Below are 20,519 nucleotides of genomic sequence, written 5' to 3'. Positions count from 1 at the left end.
TGACTAACCATCAACACTGCTGCAATTTGACTGACAGAAGCAGAAATTGAATCTGACCTAAAAAAAACAAACAAACAAAAAAAAATCAACCCCCCCAAAAAAAACTTGCACAAATTCTCTTCTAAAATGAAGATAAATTCAACATCAACCAAAGAGAGAAACTAAAAAAGTCTTGCTGTTATGTTAATTTTGGTGTGGTGTGGGTTTGTTTTTTCTTCTTAAGCAGGAAATTAATGCTGGTTAGAACAGAAATAAAAAAAAAAGAAACATTCTTCCAAAGAGCCCTCAAGTCTTCTAGGGGAAGGCCACATATGTTGCAGTTTCCACTGTGTCAACTCCATTTAAGGGTGAGCTTCAAAGTCTGGGTTAGCCACTAAGGAGACACAGCAATTCAGTCCATCCTTAAGCTCACACACAACTTTCAGTGTACAGAGGCAGCCTCAATTTATTTCAGAGGGAATGCTCCCCGTAAACAGTGTGGTGCAGGAATGTTTGCAGAACTGAAGCCTTGACGTGGTGATGTGTTCAAACAGCATCACAGTGATGTCTATTTTCCATATCAGATATATATGCTGTTACTCCCTCCCAAGGAATGAAAGTGTAAAAATATTAAAGAAATAACTGCTGTTAGGATTATACTCTTTAAATACTTTGCTATAATATTAATAATTTAATGTGCTTTTCACTGAGATATTTGCCTGGCTTGTGATGATTCTTTTGGATGAAGCAGTTCTTCCTCTCTCCCAGACACTATATTTCTACCTGGTTTTATGGCTCATTAGCTTTTTCAGATATACTTCACATAGGTATATAAAATTATGCTACAGTATTTTTGGCTTATTTAGTTTTGAGCTGCTGAGAAAGAGCATTTTAAACTCTTTGACACTTGTTACAAAATCCAATCATGAGTTACCTAAAGACAGACATCATTTGCCTCTTGACTCTTGACTGTGCTCTTAATTAAATGTAACAAAACTCTAAATGTCTATTACATTACCCAATTAAACTCTCCAGTAGATATTTATCATTGGACAGAAAGGTTACATTGAAATCTTTAACCATCCTTACATTACTCAGTTTTACACTTTTTTTTATTCTATGTATTCATTTTTCTGACAACAGGAACATTTACAATCTCTCTCCATAGTAATCACTCCCACTGTGGGGAAAACACTGAGCTCTTCAACGACTTCCATTACAATAGCAAATTATTTCTTTTTTTTTTTTGTCATTAATTCATAATTTGTTAAACTGTTCAGCAGTAGCATTAAGTAAAACATCAGTAACTCACAACTTTATGTCCCCTAATATGGTTATGGTCATTGTCTAAGTCATTAGTAAATTGTGGGGGTTTTTGGTGAAAATTTTTATATCAAAATAATATACAAAAATGCAACATGAAATCCACTGGGAGAAAAAAAAAATACAGAAAGTGCCAGCATTTTTGTGGCTGAAAATAATTCCATCATAGCAGACCATGAAAATCAGAATACAGATACTGTTTACCATAATCCTACACCCATTTTTAAGCATTATACACTGCCCATTTTAAATGTGTGAAAATGTGGGGACAGCAGTGAAGTCTCAGATTTGCCATACATTGTAGACAGGAATTTTGTGCCTCTTCAGAAGACTCTAGTGTGAGCTATCAAACTGCCCAGTAGTTACAATTAGCCCTGTCCCGTGGCTAATCTTACGTTTTGAACATGGATTAATGAGAAAATAGTAACCTGATGCACATTTACACACAAAAACTACAAAAGTTTTGCTGTTGAAAAAAAAATAAATCGAATTTTCGTCTCATTTAGCAAATGGCATATGGAATTTTCTGCAAGGCATGTGGTGCTAATTGAACATGGTACGAGTCCACCAGACAGTCAATATAGCCATGAGGTATCCAAGGAATGTTTCCCTTCAGTGGACATTATCTGTGTATTGATTTGATGGCCTGAATGGATAAAAGCTTTGGTAACAAACAATGTTTGAGGATTTGGGAACTGCACTTCTTATCTGTATGAATGCTGCAGTTGCTGAGGAAAATTTTGAGACACTTATTAAATGAGCAAATTAGGAACTAAATAGGATCAGTTTATTTTCATTTACTCATTAACCACTTACTATGGTATTTATTGTCAACCTTTTTTTTTACACTGGGACCACTGCTCTGTGCCAGAGACCACTCTCATGCCAGAGAGCATGAAGCCAAAGTTATCACCCAATTTTTTTAATGGGAACAATAATCTAGGTTCCATACATTTTAATGACATTAACAAACAGCTAAAAGAAAGTTGTATGGTACCAATGATTTATTTTGAAAATTCTGATATACACAATGTATATAAATACACTTTCAGGTATTTGACACCAACTGAACTGATTAAAATATCAGTTATGCTATCTGTGTTAGATACGGGTTAATTATTAACTTTAAATGTTAGTCCATTTCTATATAACTTTAATTCTCTTTTCAGTTCAGGTAAAACAAACAGCAGCAGTGAATTCTCACTTATCCTAAGCAAAATTAAAAGTCAAATGGTTGAGTCCCCCGAGGTAAGGTGAAAATGACTTTCTGTTAACCAGAGTATTTCTGTGCAAAAGAACATCAGAGTCTCAACACCACTATATCCAGCACCAGTGGGTTATTTTTATCGAGACACTTGAAGAGTAACAGAGCAGCAGTTTGTGGCTTGAAAGGTAGCACTGACTCCTTTGTAGCTCCAGTAAATTTCAGAGTAGTATAAAAGACAGCACAATTTCAGTAGTGCTCTGAATGGGTCAACTTCCTCAGTCTACCATCACTTGCAAAATCTTCCATCACCACTAACAGAAAGAAATGAAATCTGCTTCCTAGTCCTTCAACAGTTAAATGTGCACTCTGCTTTTGATAATGAGACTGGAGAAGAAGCAGTGAGAGTTAAGTAACAAGGGTGTCACTCAGTTTTAGAGCATCCTGAAATAAAGTCACACTGTGACTCTTATACCAAAAATAAGATGAGATTAAAAATAGACCTGTAATATTGGTAGTCTGTTACAAAACAGTTTAACATTCAGTACAAAAGCCACTTGGCAAATAAAATATGGCAACTGAAGAACAAATCCTGGAAAACAATGTTATTTTTATACTTTCTGCACTGAAACTTTATGCTGAAAGGTGTAAGCAGAATCTTACCTAACTACAAAAAATGTTGCACATACCCTTCTCTTGAAGGCTCTAATTTAACAGGTGGTTTCAAAATACTTTCAAAGCATATGGAAATATCACCCTGTAAACCTAAGAACCTCTGCTCTTGACATGCTGTATCAATGAACTGAAAAGAGCAATAACATTTAAGGTGGCTGAATCCTCATTATGTAAAACAAGCTGCATTTTCCTGCTCTACCCCCTACAGTATTTCTATTTGTGGAACACAATAAGAATTGTGCTCTCTGCCTTACTTCCCTAAGATTTCAAATATCATTTCAGTTTAGAAACACACCTGCCCTGAGAGGTATTTTCAAACTGAAAAATCATGCATGATTAACAGTTTTTCTCACATCAAGGGCTCCTTCTTTCCTCCTGTATATTGCACCAGACATATTGAAAGGCTACGTATCCAAGATATATACAGTATGCTAGATAACACTGAAAACCTAAATTCAGAAGAAGGAAAAAAAAGCCAAACCAAAAAGTAACAAAATCAGCTTTTAGCTTAGGAACAGTATTTTCACACAGCTGTAGAACATTATTTGCAGGTTTGCTCTAATGAAACAAATTAACACAGCTTCCCAACCCTGCCTTCCTGCATTTACATTCCATGTATTATGCACCAAAAAAGCAATATACAAATAGAGATCCTTTCAGCCTGACTAGCCTGTCTGCAAAACCAGCAGAGAATTTTCCATTGATTAAAACAGAGAATGGAAGAAAACAGACCAACCTTCACAATGTACGTCACACCAGGTCCCAGGATCTTCTCATTCGAGTGCAGCCATCCTCGAGAGGGTTTACTGACAAAGCTGCTACTTTGATTCCAATCTTCACCTCCCAGGTGCATTTCCTCTGACCGTGCCTTTTTCCCCATACTCATCTTGCTCACGTCCTGCTGAGAACACGAAGTGGCAGAGACAAGGTTACATGTGTTGTCTGAAGCCCCTGCTGCTGAACTAGAAGCACTCGAGCTTCCCTGCAACTTGGAGACAGCAAGCTCCTTTACTGCAGAGGAGAGGTTTTTGATACCCAAAAGGCTGCCTGTGCTAGAGAGTTTCAAGTGGGACACTTTATGGATGAGGCTACACAGGGTGGTGGGTCCATCTTCGTGGTCCTTGCGGAGAACCTCTGTTGAGACCAGGTACGAAGGTGAAGCTGAAGTCGTAGCAACTGCTGAGACCTTGCTGTTCATGGACAAATTGTGAATAAGATCATCAACTGATGTCACAGAATCATTCCTGAAGCGGTTATACTTGGTACGTTGAAGCATGCCCTTCTATCTGCTCTCCTGCATATGTTCTGGCAAATCTGGTGCCAAGGCAGGAGATGCCTGCACTAGCATAGCACACGATTCATAACGACACGGACGGATAACAAGATTTTGGGGTAAAAAAAAATCAAAGAGTATAAGGAAAAATAAGCAGGGAAAAAAAAAAGTATATTTTTAAGCAATTTCTTTTGGTTCCCTGCTAAGGTTGGGTGAAGTAACAGTTTTCTGTGACTGAGATCCCAGTCCTGCTTAGAGCTGCCAACTCGCTCACAGCAAAAGCATGACTCACACAAATGAGAAGGACCCTTTTCAACAAAAGGCTGTGAACACTGCAAATCACTTCCTGTAGCCAAAAAAAAAAAAAAAAAAAAAAAAAAAGAGAGAGAGAAGGAAAAAAAAAAACCACATCCACCCACTTACAGCACACTAGCTACCAATCAATTCTCAAATTTCCTTTTCCTATCTTCTCAAACAGATATTTCCTTTCAACCTTTAATTCCTATCCCCTCCCACCACCCTTTTAGTACCAAAGGCAATTACCTTCAAAACTGAATTAATAGCCTTTATGAAACATCACACTTTATTCTTCTGTTAAAATTCTTCCACCTCACACATTTCTGAATCTATAAAGAAATCACAATTAGATAGCAAATACTTGGATAATATTTACATACATATATCCCCTCTCTCCTGTACCTGCAACAAAACACAGGCACCTTAAAGGTTTTCAGAATAGATGACAGAACTAAGGAATATAGACATTTTCTCCCACAAAAGCAGTCTAACAGTGCCTTTTTGTCAATGCTGTCCCCCACAGAAACTGTTATATCCCAATTTTGACAAAGAAATCTTTCTCCCCGTTACTCCACAAGAACATTCTATTTTAATTCAGGAATTACATAAGTACCTATGTGTGAAGAAAAGCATTTTTCTGATGTCTGACAACAGGCTTAACAGATGTTTTTTCTTTCACCACTGATATTCACTCTGAAGAAAGACAGGAAGAAGATCTTCAATTCACTGGAATGTTTGGTTTAATTCTGAAAAACTCGAAAACCTGAAATAATATTAAAAAGTCCAGAGAGCAGCAAACTGACATCCTGCAGTGAAAAACAAAAAAATGGTCTTTATTTAGCATGTTAGTCAAAAACACTTGATCTGAGAAGTAGCAAAACATGCAGAAAGCAGGTATTTAATGTTTCCCACTTTTTTTTTTTTAAAGACAAAATATGTACAGCATTGTGACACACAATGCCCATCACAAGCCATATGGCTTTTTCCTATAAATCAATCTGCTTTGCAAAACATCTTTTGGATGTAGGAAAATACACTGCATTATAAAGAAATTCAGACCAGAAAAGTTGCATAGTGCAAAGCTATTTCTTAAATACATGACTAACTGCAGCACAACTTAAAGGAAAAAATCCTATGGAATTCCTTCCTCCTCCCATTGCTAAAGGCTGCAGTATACAAAGTGCAAATACAGTGAAACAGCCAGCTCAAATACAGGTATTTAATTAGTATATTCATGACATATTGAATTAAATCAGCACCTCTTATCCCAGCAGTGATGAATAATGGCAATGTCTTAGTCAATGTAAAAGCAGGTTTCTACTGATCTGCAGAACAGCCTTTCATCACCACACTGCAAACCTGCTACAGCATCCTCACAGCATGCATTCCTCTCTTCATTCTCCTAGCACAGCAACAGCAAGTATACACACCACAGCCTATTTTTACGTGTCTCTACAGCCCAGAAAACCCTACTGCTCCCGAACGACTGTCTTCATTAGAAGCGGCTAGCGAGACTGCAAAATGTGAATGAGATTCTGAGCGTGTGAATGAAAGGGCTGGCTAGCATCCCCACATTTCTGTGAATGAAGCGAGGCCTCGCAGCCTCTGCCAGGCAATCCCTTGGGTGCTCACCAGCCCAGCCAATACCAGCCGGCGCTGATGACTCATTCAGCAAAGCCTTGCTAAATAGTGGAAGATCCCATTTCGAGCACAGGCGGCACCCTTTTTTTGCGGCAACGCCAGAAAATGAAGCCGGCGTCTGAGCCGACGGGAGCGGGTCGCAAAAGCCCCCCGTGGGAGACGGGGTGTTCGCCAGAGAGATGCCCGGGGTGTCCACAGGGCTGGCAGGTGAGGAGAACCGCGGAGTCGGGTCTGGGTTTTCTCCCCGACTGTGTTCATTCAGCCAATTCATTTACATCCAGGACAGGAACATGAATGTGCACATTTCGTTTGATGTTTGATTGCTCCCGGCGTGCGCCCGCAGATTCACTGGTTCGGCAGGTTCGCCTTCACAGACCTCCGGTGAGAAATAGCCCCAAACAAACAAACGAAAACAACAACAAAAAAAACCCCACACAAACAAAACCCCAAACCGAACAAACAAACAAACAAAACATAAAAAACCCAGCCACGAAACAAAGCCAAAACCCTGCCTGAAAAAAAAAAAAATGCATGGACTTATTTACCCCTTTTTTACCCTGTTAGCACAGTAAATATTTAACGATGGTATGATCATCGGTCCACTGAAGGGGGGGGAGGGCAGAGGGAAAGCTAGAAGACAAAAGCTTCCCAGAGCACTAGCAAGAGGTCTGTTTTTGTGGCACTGTTTCGCTGGACACAAAAATGCTACCAAGACATCCATTGGATGTAGAGCTCCTCTGGAAACCTGATATTAGGCACTGCAGAGGACTAGAAGCCACTGCATTACCCAGTCCTTGAAATCCAGTGCTTATTTCAGTGTCTGGCTGGGGAACTGTCTCCTTTACAAATCCAGCCCTAAACTGGGAGAACTGAACATTTTAAAACCTTGCCTTTTACAGTTTCTGGGATTAGAAACAGTGCATAATTTTGCCCTACATAGGCAGCAGGTTCAAATCCAATTCTGGGATAATAAATGAAATAAGGAGACCGTGTAATAGGCATAAACTCCAATTAAAATTAGGATCTAGCTCATTCTAGCTATTGCCAAAGAATTTATAATGTCTTTGGCATTTCCAACACCATGCCTGTAGCTTGTACACTGACTATACCCCACCTGCCTTCAACAAGCTGGTTGCTGCCCATATCACAGACAGCAAGACATTCAAACCACCATTTCTTCCTTATCTCTATTTGAAACCTATGTTAAGGCAGCTCATAAAGTGGATCCAAGTTGAAAATGAGCCTTTTTCCTTCCTTTTTTGCAGGGCTATGAACCACCATGATTAACAAACAGCCGTGGAACTATGACTTCATTGCTGACCCAGTAATAAAATGGCAGGTGGAAATTCGATGTTAATTAATGCAAAGTAATATATAATCCTAGAAATACATACACAGTGGGGGTGGTGCACACTGCCTCTGACAAAGTACAGCATTTCTTATGAACTAGTGGTGATTTTGGCATCTCAGAATTCTTTTTCAACTTCTGTTGGTTTTCTTTTTCATTTCTGTTTTCTCATGGACACTCCTCTCATCCTGGTGCAGTCCTTGTTTCATGTCACTGTTCCTCCTTTTTTTCCTCCAAGCAGCACTCATGGTCATATCCATAGCCAACATCTTTTTCCTACTGTACCTTCACTACCTTTGCAGACTGCATTTCAGAAGAAAGTAATTTGTATTAACAGCAAAGGGTAGGAAAAAAACCAGATGCTGGGGACAAAATCAGAGGGAGAAACTACATTTTGTTGAGGCTTAAAAGGTTTTAAATTGCTGCAGTTGCAAACATAGGAGACATTGTCAATACACAAGCTAAACCAGGCAAGATGGTGTGATCACCATAAAGAGGAAACACAGGGAGTACAACCACTGTGTTCCTCTAACTGTAGTAAGAAATTCTCCTGAATGCAAAAAAGGTGACTTTCAGTGACCCATATTTAGAGAAATATTAATCACATAATCAGATTTGGCAAATATACCTCGTTCCAGTAACACACTGTGGTCAAACATGTACTCTCTATCCAAATAAGTGCTAGAAACTGTTGAAGTTCTGCTGAAAGATTATTGCATTTCCAGGGTGTCTGCCCAGTGGCAGTAAAACTGCTCGTGGACTAAACTGGATTTAAGAAAAACATGGAAGACAGTGTCTTTGGGAGGGGGTGGAATCCAAAGTGAATTTGGATAGCTAAGTTAAAAGAAACAGTGAATCTGTCCAGAAACACAAACACAGACGTTGCTAAGAGTTTTAATACTATACAAAAAGCAGCCATAAGGCCATCATAGTTGACATCCCTCTTTACAACAAGCCCTAAACAATTACTATGATGTAACATTAAGCCATCAGCAAACGGGATGCTATTCCTCACATTGTAGTATGATGGACACAAGTTTTTATGCTTGGGCTTTAGTAAATGTTCTTGTAGAATCTTTAATACTAACAAATGGTCAATTCCATTAAAAAAAAAATGTTTCAATAGGACAAAGATTTCTAATATCCTGTAGGGACATTCTTCTCTTGATTAGTTAATTCAGAAGGAAAAATACCAGCTTTCTTTGCACAGCCCAAGCTAGACATATACCAGAAATCTCTTACCCATGTATTTATTAATCAGCCTAATCCAGCTTTCTTTGTGTGAGACAACCTCAGATGATCTAGGTAACAGAGGAGCAAGGTGACATCAAGGCAAGCTGAAAAGAAGTATGATATAACTTTCTTAAGAAAAAAATATTTCTAAACAATTTGATCTCTTCTGTTTTTACATACTTAATATATCATATTCTGTATTCCTCTCTTTCTCTGATTTACCTGCATACAGAGCTCAGTTACATCTTACTGTGATTTCAAGGGAGGCTTATCATGTAGCTGACAGAAATAATGAGGAGCACTGAACTTCCCATCAGTGCCATGACTATCTACCTCTACCTCAAAATATTTCGAAGGAATAAAAACATGGACTGGGCTCACATCACTTTTTTTTCATACTGGGTGTTTGAGTCAGACCTCAGCTTACTGCCCTAGGTAAGAAAACCACACGACCACCACCAAAAACCCGCAAAGGCCCGCGGGCAAAGGTTATGGTCCTCCCCCAGCAGAAAACAAACAAACAAACAAACAAACAAACAAACACATACAAAGGGGGAAAAAATCAAACAAGCTGAAAAAAACCCCCAACAAACTATTTTAACAAATTCCAGTTAATTTATTTCAATTAAAAAAATGTGCTGTAAATTGCCCCCATCTCCCTTCTCTTTCACGGGCTCAGAGTTTTGCTGTTTCCGTGGCAACATTATTGCTAAGAGTGGGCTGCGCCAGGAAATGGGAGCATTATCTGCGGCTTTGCAAGTTATTTCTCTGGAAAACCACGTTGTTGGAAGTATTACTGTCCAAAATCAGCGATCGTTAATCGTTAATGAGCTACTTCAAACTTAAATTACACCAGTAGAACGTGAAATCTAAGGTCTGAAATGCACCAACACATTTCTGTGCAGATGCTCACGTTTTGAGCCAGAAGCTGACCCTAAACAAGGAGGATGTTTTTTTCTGCTAGCTGAGAACGCTGAAACAATTTTGTCGTAAGGCACATTCACCCAATGAAATATGACATGAAACATTTGGAAGAAAATGAAACTTGTAACTCCTTCTGCTCCATTAGTGGTTCCTGGGGGCCCACTGTTAAAAGTCAACACACTATAAAAGTTCAGAGAAAAGATGGATCTGAGATAATACCCGAATCTGAACATGACACTAAGCTTTTGCAAGGCAAGATCATGCAGGGAAGTGCATTAAAATCTGCAAACTGACACTAAACCAACTCTTGCAAACCCCTAAAATTTTATAGCAAATTATTTATTTCTCTAAGCCAGTCCCTGAAGTGAGAAAGAAAAGTAGCAGCAGTGTAAGAGGGATGTATTTCCTAAAAAATACACAATCCAAATACACAACCAAAAGCTCAGCCATGTCTGTTTCGCTGCCTACACCTGCTACAGACATCCTTTGTAACCAAAAAGCCTTTTCCAAACTAAACAATTCTGTGTTTCCATGATTCTTCCTCTTTCTCTCTGTCCCAAACTGGCACCCTCTGCACCAGGGACCACACTCCAGCTGGAGCATCACCCTAGAGAGGGACTCTGCTTCCCAAAGAAATACATTCCAGTCATGTTTTCTTCTGTGTCCACAAACTGTGACATGCTCAACAAACTGTACTTCATTGTGAATGATGTAATTAGAGGCCCATAACATTCTCTCTGGTCCTATGATACATTCACAGTGATGGAAATGATGCTGCTTCTGGGTATGTGTGCATTAATGTCAAAGTGTCTCCAGGTGTTTCTACTTTAAACCATCAGAAAAACTAGAGATTCGGACAAGAAAGTAAATAGCAACCTAGTTCAGTGACAAATTATGCAAGAACTTCTTTGCTGTCTTCCTTAGATTGGAAGCCAGTCATTTACTTACTTGTTAACCCAGCATCTTTTTGGTTCTCATTCATGAAATGCATTTAATAATTCAGTAGTTTTCTTTTCTACTTTGTAATAAGGTTTCTATTTTTGTTCTGCTGATTTTTTTAAAAGTTTTTTTTGAGTACTTTATTTTTATTCTGTTCATATCTTCTTTTCCTAGGAATGTTTTGCAAAGTTGCTTTAAAAAAAACCCTCTGTATGAGCTCTGACTTCATGAGTTTCCTATTGATTTCAACGGGAGTCAAATTTCATTGCCAATTTCCAAATCCAAATGCAAGTCTGGGAATTTTAGCTGTGTCTGACTTTTTGTACAAGATTTCTTAGCTGGCTGCCATTCACAAAGTAAGTTTATTTTTATAAAAAAGTAAATTGCTTCATTTATATTTTCCTTTATAAATCCGTGAAAAAATTATTTATTATTTATACAGTATAGATACAAATATGTGCTTTACCACCACATTTATACTCCAGCACTTACTCTTTTATTAGGATAGCTAAATTCTGGCAAGAAGAGCAGCAATGAAAGGGATAATGCAAAAGGATAAAGGATAAAGCAGTGCACTTTGTTGTACATTTTGGCATCAGGCAGGGCAAACTGTACCTTGTCTGAGTAGGCAGAAGTCCATTAAAAAACCCAGACTTTCCCAAATCCATTAGTTCCCCTTCCCCTAATTAATAGGTTATCATCAAAATTATAAGAACCAAAAAAAACAGGGAGTATGAATTACCATCTCTCTCTTATATTGCACATCAGACCAAAATTCTGGCTTTATGTGTAGAGATTTGGTGGCAGCAGCAGAGCTGTTCAGACTGCTCCCTCCCTCCTGTCACTGACTGCATCACCTTTGCCATGTTGCCATAAGATGCACACTGTGGCATCTGGCTGAAGAATAACACAGGAAAAATTGCCAGGGGTTTTTTTTGGGGTTTGGGGGTCTTTTTTCAACCAGATCAGTTTTAGACTCCAATGAAGAGGAAGAGGAAAGGAATTGCACAGGCCAGTAAGTGTGCCTAACACCCACTTGCATCAGCTTCACACTGAAACACAACCCATTAACTTGTGCTGCCAAACCACACAGGTTTTCTTGGCAAATAAGGAGTTACATGCAAACCCACTGTCGATTAGCTTTAGGGCTGAAATAATTCTAACCCATCTGCAGTAGTGTATAAGAGCACCTGTGGAGGGTTATCCACAGCAGCACTCACAGCACTCATTCCCAGTGAACTGAGAATGAGAACTACTTCTGTATTATTTGCACATATAGCTGGCATGAGTCTACCATGCTATCCCATTTACAGTTATGCTGCTTGTTATCTGACCAGAAGTGATGGTTCACCGCTTGCCACAGTCAAATGGAAGAGGCATCTGCAGACAAGTGTGTATGTGCAGTTGTGCAGGCATGCACACAGGCATGCATCTGTTCAGGATGCATTCCTTTCTCGGTTGGGTTGCTTGTCTTCCTTGCATTTGAGTAACCCTTAGATGAAACACCAGGTACAGAAAGCAGGATTGCAAATCTGTGAAGGACGTGATAATGAGGCAGAGCTGGGTGGCAGGATTTAAATAGCTGCTTAAATGTTCACTTAACTGGACTGCAGTGTACAAAGTACACGGCTAGTAACGTGAGGAAAGGCAAGAAGTAAAATGGCTGCAGATGAGAAGACTGAGAAACTGTTTTAAGCTCCATGAACTGAAGCAGAGCAGAAGGAAGGCAAGCATCCTTAACTCTGAAAGGCACTTCAAGACTAGAAAATGTTTAGAGTGGCAGAGAAATCGAGACAAAGGTGTGTTTACTGCTCTACTGTCATACAGGTCAACCTGTATATTTCCTTGCTGTAGCAAAAGCATACAGTGAACTTTCTCTAGGTACCCTCAGGCAATGTGTTTTGTTTGCTCAAGCAGGGCAAGCCCCTGAGAAGCTTCAATACGATTAACACTGAGAAAGCATGAAAACTGTTGGTATTCTGAGGGTCAGCAGTTCTCCAAAGGACTTCGGGCATGTGACCCAGGGATTTCAGTAACAACAAAGCAAGGATGTCCAACAGAGAGGCTGGAGCGAAAACTTGGCAAGAGCTTGAACAGACAAGAAGAAACTGAAGCCCACTGGCTAAGCACAGGCAATTTATGGGTATGCAGGTCAGAGGAGCTATCTCAGAATGGGAGAAAATCATCAGCTATGAGTGTTTGCTGAGAAATTCATGCATCAACAGCCCAATTCCAGAACTGCCCAGTGCTGACCGTGGACTGGGTTACAACGAAGCACCGGAGCCAGGACGAAAAGTTGGAGGAGAAATGCCACTGGCAAAGACACTGACACCAGCTCACAGTTCCAGAAGGGAGAAAGGAAACAGGGACGTTGAAGCCACCATGTGGCCTGAGACAGTCTGTCAGAGCTATAAGCAGAAGGAAAAATCCTACCAAGTGCGCTGAAAACAATCAGCCTTACTATCCAGTGGCAACAGTAGTGCTGTTATCCCAGGTAGTTCAACAAGCACATCTGAGAAGCTGACAGAACACTGTCATTACATTCAATGTGTTAGCATTGTACACATGTTGATTGTTTGCTGTTATTATTCACTTTGACTAGGTTATGAAAGAACAAGGATCCATACTGTTATGAAGTTATCTTGTGCCACTGAAGCAACCTGTTAACAGTCTTGTCTAACGGTTTTTACTGACCACCATGAACTGCAATTATCCTTAAACTAACGCTTTAATTTGACCAGCAGCACTTTATCTGTCTAAACTACCAAGAGAGTGTCACAGCAGTGCTTTGTGCTACTAAAGCTGCTCCTCCACCCAAATGCAAGAAACTCTACCCATAGAAACACAACTTTGCACCTAACAGTGGGCAAATACTTTGCCTGCTTTTGCACAGCACCGGACTAACATATGCCTAATCAGAATATCTAAACTGGCAGAAATCTGTTGTTTACCTACAAGCATTAGGATTGCCATGTGGCTGCAAAATTCTTAAGCGCAATTAAACTAAAAACTCAACAGTTAATGCAAAAACAATTCTACTGCAAAAATTTTGTACTGAAATATACATGTCTGTCTGTTGTGCAGTGACTCAAATAACACAAATGTTCACAGACATCATGACGAGAGTCAAATGAGAGAACAGGAAGATAACAGGAGGTTTCTGTATAGTGAAAAATGGGTATATGGTAATGTTCCTGGACTGAAATTCTTTCTTTCCTTACCAATACCATTTTAATTTTGGTTTTAACATTTTTTGGTCAAAACAACAGAGTTTTTAAGTAAAAGCAAAAAAAAAAAATATTCTACTGGAAAAACATTTCCTACAGGCACAAAAAAGCATAACCTACATTTAAGCACTCTATACTGCCTCCTTGTAGCCCTCTCTAGCACACTTTCATCATGTGTACACACACAGCCATTCCACACGATAAACTTTCACTCAGGCAAAACTAACACCTGCCCTCTGCTGTCCAAAATGCAAATGAAGCTGGAAGGAGCCCTTCACTTCTACAGAGCACAGTGAGTCCCACAAGAGCATCAACACCTACAGGCACCTGTATCTGCTTCCCAGCAAATCACACCTGCAAGATAGAACAAGAACAATGAAAAACAAGTCTCTGCAACATTATGTGTTGCAGCTGGATTTGGCTGGGGCAGAGTTCGTTCTGTCCACAGTAACTAGCATGGGGCTGTGTTTTGGATTTGTGCTGAACACAGGGTTGACAATACAGGGATGTTTTTGTTATTGCTGAGCAGGGCTTACACAGAGCCAAGGCCTTTTCTGCTTTTCATGCTGCCATCCTGGGGAGGGAAGCTGGGGGTGCATGGGAGGCTGGGAGGAGACACAGCCAGGACAGGTGACCCAAACTGTCCCGAGGGATATTCCAGACCAGGTGACATCCTGCTCAGTGTATAAAGTGGGGGGGAAGAAGGAGGAAGGGAGGGACATTTGGAGTGATGGTGTTTGTCTTCCCCAGTAACTGTTCCAGGTGATGGAGCCCTGCTCTCCTGGAGGTGGCTGAACACCACCCTGCCCATGGGGGGGCAATGGATTCATTCCTCGTTTTGCTCTGCTTGTGTGCACAGATTTTGCTTCCCCTGTAAAACTGTCTTTATCTCAACCCACGAGTTTTCTACCTTTTGCCCTTCTGACTCTCTCCCTGATCCCATCTCTGGGGGAGTGGGCAGGCGGGTGTGTGGGGCTTGGTTGCTGGCTGGGGTCAAACCACACCATGTTATGGCAGGAAGAAGTGACTGTGGGCCATTAGTAAGCAAGACCACCGTTTAATCCCTTTTAAGAGGGCAGCAATGTCCTGCCTGCCTGTCTCATCTGTTCAGAAGCACAGAGTACTGAGCAGCAATCCTATTTCAATCGCTGCTTCAGCTTTTTGTTGTTATGAAAGAAAGCAGTCTATAAAATGTCACCAATAGATAAACAATCTTGCTTGGCCTCGGCGGGGGGGGTGGGACCTTTGCAGGAGAAGTGATCCTTCCATCACTTAAGGAAAAGAAGGGATATGTATTGCCAGGAGAGGTGATGCAGAGTGAGCAGAAACATGTCACACGAGCAGTATAGGGACACATAGTTCGTCTTTCTTTAATTTTTAATTATGTCCACAAAAACCATCTTGTAGTTATGAAGCAGCAAATAGATCAAAAGGATAACTAAAAAAAAAAAGGGCAAATTCTTTGTAACAGATAAACAAAAACAAAGAGGCAGTTTCGAGTTTTCCCCTTTTATCAGTTAATTTTTACCTCAAGATAAAAAAAAAATAATTGAAACTTCTCAGTATAGCAGATGCACCTAATCTTATTAATAAATAAACAGTGGGTTGAACCAGCAGAATATTCATTTGGCAACACCAGAGATGCTACTGAACTTTGCCAATGTGAAAACATTTTTTAAGAGCTGTTAAGTCCTTTTTTTGGAAAGCTATTGATCACCTAAACTGTCATTGATTTGTTTGTTTAGAATAGAACTTTGGCCAAAGTAAATTAGGTTTAGTTCCTAGGAATCTATCACAAAAGCACCCTCTATGTATACACAGTGACTACGAGATTCATGACCCTTTAGCCTGGTTTCCATTCCTTGGTTACCTCTGTGACTGCTCAGAACCCTCTATCTGCATATCATGGGCCAACAGACAGGGGATAAAAACACTGATCAAATTCAGCCAAAAACTACAAAAAAGCGGGGGCTTGGAAGGTGTTAAAGAACAACACATTAATTGAGTAAACAGGAAGGGGAAAAGGTGAAATTCTACCCGTGTCTCCAGGAGGGAAGGCACCATAGTGTTAGCCTGTATTTCTTGAAATCTAATGCTTTTAATAAACAGGTTTTACGTAGTACCTGAGGTATTACCAGTATCGCAAAACTTCATAGATAAATGTCAATAACACTGGCAATACTATCAGCATGGTTAGCAAGAGTTGTTTTCCTGCCATTGTATTGGAGCAGAATTTTGTGTTACGCCATAGAGCAGTGTTTGCATCTAGGACTAAGAACCATAGAATTGGTAATGATTTTCTAATATAATTTTGGGACTCCAGACCATGTTTGCCTTCCTCTGAAGTCCTAAGACTGTCCATATGCCCTTAATCTATCTCATGAAGTATGCCAACCTGCCTGCCACCTGTACCCTCATGCAGACTGACATAAACCTGTCATAAATGCTTAAAAGAGGCACCAGACAGTACCTGACCACATCATCTTACTTTGGTACACTTGTTTTTATTATGGTTATTTCAGTCAATATTTCTCATGCTAAAACTCAGAAATTTAAAATCTGAGTTTGCCAAGTTCCACACACTAAAGCAGTTAGAACCAGTTCAGTTCATCCGTCAGACATTCATCTCATCACGATCATGATTACTATCCCTAGTTAGAATACAAATCTCATGACTCTTCAGTATTTTGGCAAATCTCAGCCGTTGGTCGAGCTATTCAGCTGCACATTCATTTCAATAGCACTAAATATGATACTGTGCAATCTGCAGTTTACCAACAGGCTTGAAATAAGCTTAACAGTTAATAATTCTTAGAACAAAAGGTAAAAAGGAGCTGCTGTTAAGATCTTCTCTACTCTTTCATATTATACAAGGAACATGTCTTCTGTGAATGAATTCTTCAGTAGACTAGTCAGTTACTTTCAAGGAAAATACCTTGTGTTTATTAAAACTTCAGAGAGCTGTCACAACTCTGGGTGAATTGCTGCTGTAATCAGTCACCCAATTGGCTCTACTGTATGCAAGCAAAAGCACAAAACAAAACCACTGCACATTACACTTTTGGGTCTGCTCTTAGCATGGATAGATAAGGTCTGCATCAGGTATAGATTTTCTGGGTAGTTCCTAAGGCTTAAATCAATCCATTAGTAGCTACTAGTGCTGTGCATACTCCCACATTATGCAGTCTGATGATGCAGACAGATTTGCTCCCACCTGCTGTGATTCACGCAGTCCAGTCGGATAATACAGTAACATTATTCAACAAGCTGCAGAAAGGTAGTCTAACAGTGGCCTTTCTAGCCTTGCCTTCTAAAATGCAGCCACATAATAAATATTTTTACTAAAAGAAAAAAAAAAAAGAGTTCACATGGAAATTTATCTTGCTGTTCCTTTGATCGTCTTCTTGCGCTCAGATCAAGTAGACAAAATGTGTTTATATATTTAAAGGCATATATACACATACACACACACACACATGCTCTCCTCCCTTTTTTCTCTCTCTAGCAAATATAAAGAAGTTACAGTTTATTTCTAAGGCTGTTTTTCTGCTAGTGTATATGGTCATACTGACTCCTATTATGCCCACAGCTTTGCTTTAATTTGAACACACTTTGTAAAGATCAAGTAGCAAACTCTGCAGGCATCTTATGTAATTCCAGTTTTTTCTCATCACTACGCAACACTGTATGATGGGCAACTGTGCATATATTCTGGCTTATTAACTACTTGACCCTTCTCTCCTGAAAATGTATTTCCGTTGCAAAATGCCCATGTGAGTATTTACAGCATATCACACACTTCGGTCTTTAAAGAATTAGCAAGAATATTAAACCAATTTTAATTGAATTAAAGACAGCATTAAATTTAAAAATATGCATCAGTTAGGGATGCCATTTTTTTCCCCTGTTAATCTGGAGTCACATCACTTCAAAATCAACGTTTGATTCCACGAGACATTTGAGTGCACTTGACATGGAGATCAGTTCTGGTGTTTGTATGGTTAACCTGCTGAGTCGTGACTACTTGCAACTGTCAAATTCTCTCCAAGGGTAAATAATTAAAGCTTCTGGAAGAATAAGCACACAGGAAGCAGTGGAGATTGGATGTACGTAGGTGTTGAGGGCATTAATTTTTATCCAATCGCTGAATAAAAAGCACATTATTCATGCAACCTTGTTCATTCAGTGCTACGTGACCTGCACCACAATACAAGACTGCAGCATCCAGTGCTGAATTGAGCAGCATTCAAGGCAACGAGGAAAGGACTCCAACAGCACCAGCACACAAGAGCAAAATGCTACACTGTAGGTGTATATGCAGCCTTTGGTTAATGCTATAGCTCTTATGACTAATGCTGGAATTACACAAAAATACTGCTTCTCACAGAATTTTCTTCTTTGGGTGCAATAAAAATAGCGAATATTAGCCTTAAGGTAGAACAACTTTTTCACTTTCTTTTCAGCATGTATCTTCCATGTGCTGTTAACGATCACTTCCAGATAAAAAAATCCAAACTCACAGCAAGCAACGAACAAAAGGGTTTATTAATTAGCAAAGCAAAGCAAATGCAACGCACTGTAGTGCCTGTGGTGCAAAACTTTTGAAACAAAATATTTCAATAACATGAATGCTGAAAGGTGTAAAATCTACAAAGTAGTTTTAGCTGTGAAGCTCAAAAAAACCTGTTACATGTTCCTGAGGGTTTTTAAAGCACAAGAACAACTCCATGCTCCAAAATAGATTCCTTCGCCTTCACATTCCTATTTCTGTCCCATGTTTACTCACTGCAAATTCTATCTTTGGCTTGATGCCTCATATGCCTGTTAACTAACTACTCTGTTATATGTAATTGTTTAGTTGCTTGAATATTTGTATACCACATACAAAAAGTGAAACTCAAACAAGACTCTGGTGAAAAAAAATCAACACATAAATGCTAAAAATTCAGGTATCTATAAATGTACATTAAGGTCCATGGTTACTGGAAAGCAAGACACCTTCTAAAAGTGTTCATATTATCTCCCACGACTACCTACTCACTCTGGCATTTTTAAATACCAGATCAGTTACATCATTCTTAGTAGCAGATATAACAGCTTCATATCTTTTATCCAAGCATAGGCACAACTAATGAAGATTTTAACTCTCATTCATAATGAAAAATAATAGTCTTTTAGAAAGGCTTGAAAGCTGAAGAATTCCCTAATGACAAATTTGGGTGTTTGAAATGTTATCAGGATAAAAACTCATTTTATTTTTACATAAAAGACAGAAGTCATTAAGAACCACTCTCCACAGATTTCAAGCATACAGGAGGGAGGGAAATTAATTAGTTTCTTATCACAAACCAAAAAAGAAACCAAAAAAGAACCAAGGGGGATTTAAAAACTAAAAACCCTGTTACTTAAATATACAAGTAATGTAAATTAATATACATGTAATATAAATATATAAAATGCTGTATCTTCAGAAAAAAACAGATGCTGATGAGAAAAAGAATTAAGGCCCTCACAATGGGAAAAGAGAAAATTATATACAGGCAGTCAAGAAGAAGAAAATGTAAACAGAAATTTGTATATATATATTAATGGTTGTAATAGGACAAATTTAATTTAGAAATAATTTGTAAACTTTAAAATAATAAAGTCCTCGAAGAAAAGCATTAAACGACTTGTTGGAAAATTTGACAAAACACAAAGTAAATATCCTACTGCCATACTTAGAGAGTGTGGATAAGCTCTCAGAGTTGAGAATGGTCTTTTCAAAAGCACTGCTTTCAGACAAGAATCAGGAATCAGCACGGAAGTCTGGATAACAGGTTACTACTCCTCTACTCCTCCACCTGCATTAAAACTAATGTTGCAGAGCACATGAAACATTAAATTGAAAATGGCAAAATTTGTCCTTTGTGCTCTTCGCTGGTCACCCTCTGCACTGAATCCCTAGCATAAAAATACGCTGCTATAACAGGACAACGTGAGATACAATTAATCAAAAGAACATGAAATTGTCCTGTGTCCCAATGATACAGTACTAATGGCTACCATTGTTGCAAAACATTTGCCTTACATTTCAAAGGAAATTAATCAAACATAGTGATAAATCATATTATGTAATTAAACATTATTAATGCTGGGAGCCAAGATTACTGAGCTCCTAGGTAACATCACATCTTGTGTGATGTTAAGAATCGCATGACATTACTGAGGAGAAAATAGTTTTCCTAATGTTAAAAATGAACGTAATCTAATCTCCCTCTGCTGTTTCAAAATTGCAAAGTGATTAACTGGAATGGAAGAGTAACACAGGACTAATTCTCCATTTATCATGGCCAGGTCATAAAATGCTAGTCATGTCCACAATAGGTTCATTTCAGGGCTTAGCTCAAAAGAGGTTACTGACTTCGGAAAAGGGCACTGCTGACATTGTTGGAAGCCAGATTTTTGACCACATAT

At 39.1% G+C, this 20,519-nt stretch overlaps 1 protein-coding gene and 1 long non-coding RNA gene across 13 annotated transcripts in view; one reads left to right on the top strand and one right to left on the bottom strand.

The window, feature by feature from the left end:
• The window catches only part of SHC3 (SHC adaptor protein 3), a 94,247-nt gene that overhangs the window by 53,386 nt on the left and 20,342 nt on the right, over positions 1-20,519 (bottom strand). For 2 of the 12 annotated variants that reach the window (XM_064640990.1, XM_064640991.1), the window contains 5 exons: positions 8,983-9,077; positions 7,787-8,043; positions 5,365-5,557; positions 4,998-5,080; positions 3,918-4,082 (listed from right to left, as the gene is read on the bottom strand). In XM_064640990.1, the coding sequence (XP_064497060.1) occupies positions 3,918-4,067 (150 nt within the window). In that variant the 5' untranslated portion in view covers positions 4,068-4,082; positions 4,998-5,080; positions 5,365-5,557; positions 7,787-8,043; positions 8,983-9,077. Of the gene's footprint in view, positions 1-3,917; positions 4,783-4,997; positions 5,081-5,364; positions 5,558-6,010; positions 6,293-7,786; positions 8,044-8,982; positions 9,078-20,519 lie in introns of those variants that run through there. The other 10 variants (XM_064640995.1, XM_064640998.1, XM_064640993.1 and 7 more) reach the window with 10 other exon arrangements.
• LOC135406649 (uncharacterized) lies at positions 6,347-7,749 on the top strand. Its single transcript, XR_010426396.1, has 2 exons — positions 6,347-6,599; positions 7,658-7,749. It is a non-coding gene; the product is annotated as an uncharacterized LOC135406649 (long non-coding RNA).

Source organism: Pseudopipra pipra, chromosome Z (assembly GCF_036250125.1).
Source record: "Pseudopipra pipra isolate bDixPip1 chromosome Z, bDixPip1.hap1, whole genome shotgun sequence".
Classification (NCBI taxonomy): Eukaryota; Metazoa; Chordata; class Aves; order Passeriformes; family Pipridae; genus Pseudopipra; species Pseudopipra pipra.
This window is presented reverse-complemented; position numbering and strand designations above follow the sequence as displayed.